The 9,436-nt window shown below is 39.5% G+C and overlaps 1 protein-coding gene across 1 annotated transcript; it reads right to left on the reverse strand.

Annotated features, from left to right (window-relative positions):
- Nucleotides 1–1,277: 1,277 nt before the first annotated feature.
- On the reverse strand, nt 1,278–8,976 carry CLHC1 (clathrin heavy chain linker domain containing 1; the record flags this gene model as incomplete). Its single annotated transcript, XM_082307325.1, is given in 8 exon segments — nt 1,278–1,386; nt 2,023–2,225; nt 4,129–4,251; nt 4,253–4,301; nt 7,433–7,563; nt 8,271–8,296; nt 8,299–8,460; nt 8,926–8,976. Coding segments are annotated over 8 exon segments (759 nt in total). The 3' UTR covers nt 1,278–1,372.
- Nucleotides 8,977–9,436: the final 460 nt, after the last annotated feature.

A 9,436-nucleotide genomic window follows, 5' to 3' on the forward strand; every position in this document is an offset into this window, starting at 1 on the left:
CAAACAGTGTATCCCTAATAAAACTTGCATAAATTGCGAGCTCTTCAGAGCAGTAATAATTCACAAACATTTGGAAAGACACTACTAAGTGGCAGGCATTACTAGAAAAAAATATTTAACAGTAATTTATTTCAGAAAATATCTCTACATTTATATATTTAACTTAATGGTTATATTTACAGGACATATTATTCTACATGTTGAAAACTGAACTTGCATACCTTTCCCTGTTCCTCATCCCCACAATACTTACAGTATCTGTAGACTTGTAATTCTTCTCTTTTAAAGAAAGCTCTCTTGTGAATCCTAACTCTGCAGATTTATCCGTATAATAAATATGGCCCAGCAGCTTTAAAAAAGTGCCAAAATGTATTAAACCTGAAACAAACAGCAGTAGTTATGACTAGCTTAATTACAGAGATGTCTGTTATTTGGGAATGTGTAGCACAGGGACAACAGTAACTGACATTCAGGATTCTTCCTGTTCATACTGGTGCTGGGCTGAGAGCTAAAAAGCGGCTCTGCCAACATGCACCCAGGGATCTGCTGGTGCAGGACTGCAGTTGGACATCTTCCCTTCCCTGAGACTGAATTACCCGTCTCTTCAGAATCAGTCTAAGCGAAGTTCCCCTACCGGCTCTTACACTAACTTGCTCTAAGTAGACATTTGTTGTATTTTGGCAGGATTTGTTAGATTATCTTGATGCTATGCCTTGTATTATGACTAGTGAAGCAAGCCTTCTGGCCTATCAGGAAAAAACCCCAAAAGCCCAAGGCACCAGGGTACGTCTACACTGCCCGATGCCCTTTGTCCAGCTCCCTCAGAACGAGGGAGCAGCTTCCCGTACCCACGCTGACTCCAAACGCTGCGCGGTATCCATCTCCCTCCAGCGCTCCGCTCAAGGACAGACACGCTGTACTGAAGTGAGAACAAGAGGGCAAGAATATGCATACCATTACCTTGCCATACCATTCCAGAGTACAATATGCCAACTGTCTTCTACACTGGGAATACGTTTCCAGTTACACAAAGTACAAACATGCACGCATTCTCAGACATATTAAAAGGGACAAATAGCTGATATTTGATGGTAAAATAATTCCCAGCACTGTTTCCGCATGCTTAGCGTTTACTACGGTTCATACGAACAAATAGAAGGTTTCTTCGCTTGCCTGCTGTAAGAGCTCCCTCTGCTGCTACACAGAAACGTGTTCCCTTATCCTGGCATCTTTTTCATCTTCAAGGGGCGAATTTTCAAACGCTTCATCCTGCGAGGTGAGGATCGACACCATTTTCTGAGATAACCTTTCATGCTTATTTTCTGCACAAGCAACTCCTGTCTTATTCCAGTCTTCCAAAGTACAGACGGTATCATTTAGAATAACCTGTTCCAATGCACATAAGAAAAAAAACCAAACCACATTTACGGATCCTACATTTGCCCTAATAAGCCTTGTACTATTCATATTAAGCATACTGCACAAATCATTCACTGTTTTTATAGATGGATTATAAATCCTAAGACTGAGTTAAAAAAAAAGAAAGCTGATCAAATTAAAGACCCGTAAGAAAAACACTGTTTATTTTAACTGGAAAAGCTTAAAGGCCAGAATCGCCGATTGCACTCAAAATAACTCCTGAAACCCATAAGAGCAATCAAATGACAGGGGAGTTGCAGGCACTGAAGTTAAGGGCCTTGGTTTTAGAACTGTAGGCTCTGCGAACCCCCACAGCCTCCTATCGGGCTCCTCGCCAAAACGCTGTGGAGATTTTCCAGCAGGTGTACAAAAAGTCAGTCCTTACTTCGTCAGAGCATGCATGTATTGATATTACAATAAAATACACAGGGACATTTTAACAGAGCTCTTGACGTCTTGGTAAACAAAACGACAAAAGTTCAGATATTTGTATTCACTTCAAATGTTTTCTGTTCAAACGTGGTCCAAAACATCACTGTTAAACCTGAAATAAATATATTGTAGAACAGTCATGACAGACAATACAAGAGCCTTATTATTTACCTGAATAAAAATGTTCCAGTTGCTGAATATAACCCATTGCTCCAGAAATTCGGTCCAGCTTTCGCAGGCACAGAGCAACTTTTTTGTGTGCGCCAGACTGACCATACGCAACCTGAGCCAAAGCCACGCATTTTGACTCGTCGCTTGGTTCCACTTTCCCATAGCCAAAAATAACATCTCCTGCCGCCTCAGAAAAGATTAACCTGAAGAAGACAAGGTAATAAAACAAACCAGCATTACTAATGTGTTCTGTAACTTTGGAATATTTCAAAACAAGCTACAAGAAGTGGATTGTGTAGATGGGCATATTTCTGCATGTGTAAGTATTCAACTGTACCCCTTTCAGCTCTTCCGCCCCTCTCGCAGCCTTAATTCTCTATATTTGAGACAGCAGCCTCTTCCTTCTCTTCTTTAATGTCCCAACTGCAGCAGAGAGGGCTGTAAGAGCACTGAAAGCAATAGGAAGCGACAGGACATTTCTGTCAGGGCTTACCCCAATTCCAGTCCCTGGCAGTTGGGAGGAACAACTGCAGCCTTACAGCGTTCCTGAACATGGGAGATTCAAGGCCGGTTTCAGGAATAAGGAAATGCTTGTGATGTTCCCAAGCTCTGGTGGAGCGGAGCGGCCGCTGCTGCGGGCTCCACAGCACAGCCTGCGAAAGCAGGTCTACTCAGAACTGATGGTATTTGTGATTTTTGTTGTCAGTCTCACAATAAACTCAGGGGAATACGTCAAAAAAAGTCCGTTTTAGAAGCCTAGTCGGATTTCCAGGGATTATTAGAAGAACAGAAGATGGCAACACCTGTCTGCTACAGGCGCTGCTACCAGTTTTGCCTGCAATCCAAGTGGTTTAGGATTTATTTACTTATTTTTAGTATTTGCAAAAGACTGTTTTAAAGTCAGTACGGAACTTTATAGTTTTAGAATAGGAGGTAAAGCTCCTATTTACCTATACAAACAAGGCAATGTTATGTTTCAGTAAGAGTATTTTTCAACAGGCTTTTCCAGCAAACAATTAAAAGCAATTTGCAGTTCCCCGACTACTGTAAACATTTGTCATACTTGAAACTAGAAACTGCAGCTGCTTTTCACTCTTCCACCCTAGAGGAACTAAGCTGTTGTCTACTAACATTGCATTTAGTAATGTTTTATGATTCCCAAGGTGGTCATAAAGCATGGCTTGAGAAACACTGTTTCAGTGTGATGATGTAACTAGCTAGGTCTTATTACCATAAGAACAATGATGATTTCAGCATGTCAGAAGAGCAGGCTGTAACAGTTTTTTTGGATTAGTAGGATAGGTTATAGGTTGGGACTGAAACAAAGAAGTGGTATTTTGATCCTAACACAAGGTGGTTTAGAATCTCAATTTAAAACTAAAATATGGGCTAGCGTTAAAGAACAGCAGTTGTTCTTCACAGGAGTCTTTCAGCAAAGAGGCACCCATTACAGTTAATTTAATACCAAACGGTTCTAGTACAATTTTCACCATTTCAGACAAATCTACACTGGATTAGGAAAACATATCTCTGACAGCTTAAAGTCTTCTCCAAATCAAAAACGCAGAAACAGATGCATTTCTAGAAATTCAAAATTATTGTATCCTATACCCATAAATGGAAAAACAGAGGTCAAGTGCAGGTGTAGGATTTATAGATTAAGAATGCTTTTAGTCTAATTGTGTTTGAAACTGTGGATCTGGTACTGACATCAACAATAAAATGAAAGAAATCAATATCCTAGTAATTACGTTTTTTTTAATCCACAGAAGGCTGTGAAAATCTTATATCCATATAGTTTTTAAGTACAGTGTAAGAGAAAAGAGTCTCAAACACCACTGGAGTCTACAATGCCGTAAGAAAGGCTGACCGCAACCAAAACAAAACGCGTCCTTCAGAAGGAGCTGTTGATATTGCTGGCTTGGTCTACGCTTTTATTGAATTTAGGATTTAACAAAAGAATAAAGAGAGACATCCACTAATACATTTTTGGTCGTGTTTTGTTTGACAGGATTTACTTAGAAGAAAAGGCAAAGCCTCATGACTTGGGAAGTAACAGAGGATGGCACACCCCTCCGCGAATCTCAGTGCAGAAGAACCACAAACCTTTGCTGTTTAACGCAATGTGTTACCAGATGGAATTGCTTTTCAGACAATGCACATTTGATTGCTTCCAGAGTTATGGCTGAATTTGGAAGGTGTCCAGCTGCAGTACTTGAGTTTATCAGTGTCAAAATACTTCAGCAAAGGGAGATTTCTTCCTTTAAGGCACCTAACAGCTAAAGGGATGAAAACAAAAGTCATTGGCTGAGCACCCAGAAAAGTATCTTTCACTATTTAAGACTTCTGAAGTTTTAGACTTTGTTTGCTGATACCCACCAAATGCTTCTGACAAAATTCTGACTAAATCTTTTGTGAGGTTGAGTCATAGCAGATGCTTTGTTAATTATTCCAAATGAAGGTTGCTCAAAACTGAAGGCAGAGGGCTCATGACAGGTAATGGGTAAATCTCAGGGGTGGTTGTGGGGTGGTGGGGTCTTTAAAACATACAGTTTTTCAAGTCAGAATTCAGAAAATGTAATATCTGCTGCTGAGACTACAAATTTTGTAATTCAGATCCTGAATACTAGCTTATCACAGTCTCTCTCTCAGTTATTGCTTTTAAAACTTGAACAAAAGCCAATAAAATACGGAGAGGAAAAAAACCCCACTGATCTCGTAAAGTTCAGTAATGCCCCTGTGGCTCCTTCCAAAGGAAGGACAAAATACTCCGCTGCTTCCGTCTCTGACATCACCAATATCAGGGACTTTTGTGTTTCCAAATGCAAACAAAAACACTGAGAGGAAGATGAAATTATAAAGACTATTTTGCATTTATCTGGGATATTTAAAATCATCAATAGTTCTTATATACCTTAGATTTCAGAAATGAATTTTAATGAATCTAACTAGAATATTACTTTATGACTGAAAAGACTAAGCTTGAGTAATTAACACACGTAACAGTAAGGACGGGACTTTCAAACTAGCGGGTAGACCTTTGCTTTTGTCTGTTGTACACAATTTATCAGTAGAAATAAAACAGTTTCAGCACTGCGTTAGGAACAGCTTTATACTAGGCCTTAAGATGACTGCTTAACCCAACAGCTCATTAACAGTAACAAAAGCAGTGGTTGTCAGTTCGCCATCTCCCTCTCTGCCTCTTCGGGCATGTCCTTAACATACAACAAAGGAGGAAAAAAAAGCCTTACAGCGCTTCTTATCTTCAGTTTGGAATATGAAACATAAGCTGCAAACCCACACAAACAATTCTCATTTGATAAAGCCCAAATTCCTAAGCACTGAAATTACTAGACTGACATCAACTAAAATCCTGTAAGAACGGACCCAATTATCAAGTTCTTACATTTAAGATACTTCAGAGCTGCTTTGCTACAGAGAATTCCCCTCAGAGAGTTTTCTGTGTAAGTTGCCGCAGCATCCTACTGACCATTTGAAAGTAATTCACTGAAACTAGGAAAGAGGAAGAAAAAAAAAATACAGAACATGGTATGTTATACAAACACTAAATAAATACACATATACATACATAAAATGGTTGGCTGACGGTACAGCAATCTAGTCAAGAAGCCCAAACACTGAGAATACATCCCTTTAAAATATACATATTTAAACCTAGTATATCTTCGTCACACCATTTTCCAGTACGAAGCACCAATTTTGTTTCCAGACATCCAGTTGCATCTCTTCTGCCTCCCTAGCTAGTGCTTCTGGCAGCGTCCATAACGAAAACTTGCGCATTTTCACCTGTGCGCACAGAAATGTATTTCAGATTAGCTTGTCAGTTTTCACAACACAGGGAACAGCTGGTCTCTTCAATTTCGGTCCTTTTAGAAAAAGGGCCAAAGAAGAACCTCTGAACATTGATAAACAATTGACTTCACGTGCATGGCTGCAACCTCAGCACTTTTTACCAACAGCAAAAGGGTCACAAAAAGAACGTGTCCTGGAAGGACTGCATTCAATACGATGCATTAACTACGATATTGCAAACTGCTAATGCAGAGCACAATAACCACATTCTTTTTACCTTTCAAAATATTCAAGTGAATCTTCAGACATTTTACTAGGGACATCAAGAGCTACAATATAAAACATGGCAGTCGAGGATAACCACATTACTGTCTCAACAAGCAAATCGGTTAAAAGTGTTAGAGCATTTAAAAAATAACAAACAACAAAACAAACAACCACGAACTTTGTCAACTGATACATTTATATGAAAACTTATTTTTTAAACTGAGAATATTTTCTTTTTTTTTTTTTTTTTAATTTTAAAAGAACTGAAACAATCTCCTTAAGCAGATGATTGTTTAGGAAACACCTTTTACAGCACCAGTTAAACTCAGTTTTGCCGCCAGTGTCCTCAAAAGTTACCAGACAGGAATAAAAGATACCATCTTAGAGACCCAACTCTTAGCCCACTATTGCCGATTGCCTAGTCTCATACTCTTATCCTCAATTGTTCTGACATTTCATTTTTAATGACTTTACCTCTTTCATCTCTTTTATTTTTCATGATCTGAAAGCGGAGATCTTGCCAGGTGACAATCTTGTCAGAAGACAAGAAACATGCAGAAACAGCATTTGCAACTAACAAAATTCCAGCCTATCTGTGAATAGTTAGAGGGAAAGATGTATGCGATCAGCACAGTCATCCAAATCAAGAAATCTTCATCATAGTATCAACAGCACGCATGTTAATAATTGATCAACGTACAGAACCTCAATCCATAAGACAAAAAAAAAAAGTCTATGCGACATAAGGAACACATCTAAATTAAAAATATTTGCAGATATGGACTTGAACCTGAGCTTCAGCTGTTCTCTCTTTGCTTCAGCTCTATCTCATAAGGCCAGCAAGCGCCCGGGTTCTTGTTCCAACTCAGTCTTTTTCTGCCGAGGGATATACTTTTTTTTCCCCCCTTTCTTTTCCAGTTCCAGCACCTGTCAGTCTAACTGAGCGAGACGTTTAGAAAGGGAATCCAAGCCGAGTGATTCTTCTACGCTCAGGCCCGTGGGTGAAGAAAATGCCTTTCATGAGCTCCCAGCTGCGGGCAGCAAAGCCGGCTGGTAAGAGTAATGCAGGCTGCACCTCCCCTCACGGGCAGCTTCCCACGGCAGCAGAGACCTGCTGAACACCTTATTCTTCAAGTCTACACCTCCCTCGCTCTACTGGGTCGCTGCTGTTCTGCATTCCAGCAAACGGATCTCCATTTTGCTGATACATTGCACTATTCTGGGTGGCTTAGTTTTTTTGGTTGGTTGGTTTGGTTTTGGTTTTATATAATTATTTAAAAAAATATTTAATCTAGAAGAAACTCTCAAACCAGCAGAAGATTGGATTTACCTGGGATGGGCTTAAGAGGATGTGCTGTTTTCTCTGAGGTACCAAAGGTTTCAGAGGGTATCTTTCTAACATTATAAATTTCCAATATTATGTTTTTAATTTTTGCAGAATTCTTCTGAATAGCCTTTATGCTGGAGGAAAAAAACAAACAAACAAACCAACCCAACCAAACAAAAAGCAACAAAAAACTCCCCAAACCCCCGTAAAACAGGAGCTGTTACCTTGTTCTTTTTATGCATCAGGTTGCAAGGATCTCAGTACCAAAAGCTGTTGAACTAGGCTTGCTGTCACACTGTTCCGCTGTTCTCGGTGAAGCTTTCCCCCCAGTTTGCCAGATTATTCTACTTCAGACTGCATACGGCAAGGTAACTGCCTCTCTTGAGAATCTGCTACATACGTGCAGCTACACAACGTCCTCAATATAAGACAGTAAATGAGAAAAGCGCACAATTCTCTCACTTTTCTGTATTTCTCTACCTCAGACAGTGCATTTTAGCAACGCAGTAGTCTCACTTTGAGGCTATGCTATTTTTACAGGTGGAGAGAATCTGTGTGTGTCTAACTTCCAAGCCGGATCCTGCAGTTTTTCTGCACGCAAAGCCTTTGCTGATTACACCTCAAGTTTGACGGCACAAGAATCAGCACCAGGATGAGAAGAGCAGAAATCTAACACCCCGTTAGCAAGGTTTTACACAATCATTGGCAGCTTCCATATAAAAATAAAACAAGAATTGAAACATTTAAAAAATACAAACGAGCGAAGCCAGCTACAACTAAATTATTCATGTACTAATTAAAACAACGTATTTTGCTCTAAACATTACTAGAGATAACTAACTTGTCTTCAGGCTCCGTTGCTCTTTTTTCCTATAGTATAATAGAGTCGTGGACTCAGATTCCAGAGCTTTTAATCTCCTGTGAAGGAAAAATGCATTCCTTTGGCCATTCTTGATTCGGGCAATAAACGCCTCATATTCCTGTTTGATTGAAGTCGGGATATTCTTGTATGCAGTGATGTACTCTATTATCTGTGAATGTATTTTTGGACACTATATTTATATGGAGAGAATGAACAGAAGAACAACTTTCTGGAACCTTCTAATAAGCATGATAGGTTTAAAATAAAATAAATAGAAAAAATAATACTCCTTAGAGCAAGCTCCACAGCACTGCTCTAATATAATAAAAAACAGCCCCAAAAGCAAGTAACATTGTTCAAGAGGATGAAAATACGGAAAAACTTTACATTGTGAAAGACAGCCTCTAAACTTACCTCAGATTCGATAATCACAAATGTTATTAAAAACAAAGGCAATCAGCACTTATCTGGGCAGCTGCAGCAACCATTTCCACGTAATAAAAGACATTTTCTCTAGATGGGCACTAAATGTCCTTAGCACTTACAGGTGTGGAAAACCAAGGGAGCAGGGGCTGTGCATTTTAATGTCTTAAAATAGGAGTCCAACTCAAGATTTAAAAGCAGACTCAGTAACCCGTGTTCCCGTCCACCTCGAAAACTGAGAATCTTTATTTATTCTTGGCATGTCTCATCTCCGTCAGTGTCTGAAAAAGGCAGACACAATGAGGCAGGCAGGAGTCCTTCAGGAACTTCAGCAGTAACAACTGAAGAGCCGTTAACGCTAATACAGGGCATATGGGGTACATGTCATGGGTCTTGCTAGTTACATAGATTTTCTCCTGGTTTAGGACAGCTTTATAATGTTTTTATCATTTCAGAACTGCCATAAAGTTAGGAAAAGTGGTTATCAAGCATGAAGCCCACTGTTAACTTCTGGCAGCATGAATTCATTGTACTGGCTTCTATTTGACCGCAATGTAGACAGGGGCACAAAAACCAGCTGAAAATACACCAATCCTTGATTTCTGTAACTACACCAACAGGTCACAATTGGTCTGCTTATACCCTTTTCCCCCAGAAGACAAAGAAGCAGCAAACCATTTTTTATTTATTATTGTTCATTGCTCATTTACCTGAAAAATATT

Source organism: Platalea leucorodia (genome assembly GCF_965183815.1).
Source record: "Platalea leucorodia genome assembly, chromosome: 3".
NCBI classification, from domain to species: Eukaryota; Metazoa; Chordata; class Aves; order Pelecaniformes; family Threskiornithidae; genus Platalea; species Platalea leucorodia.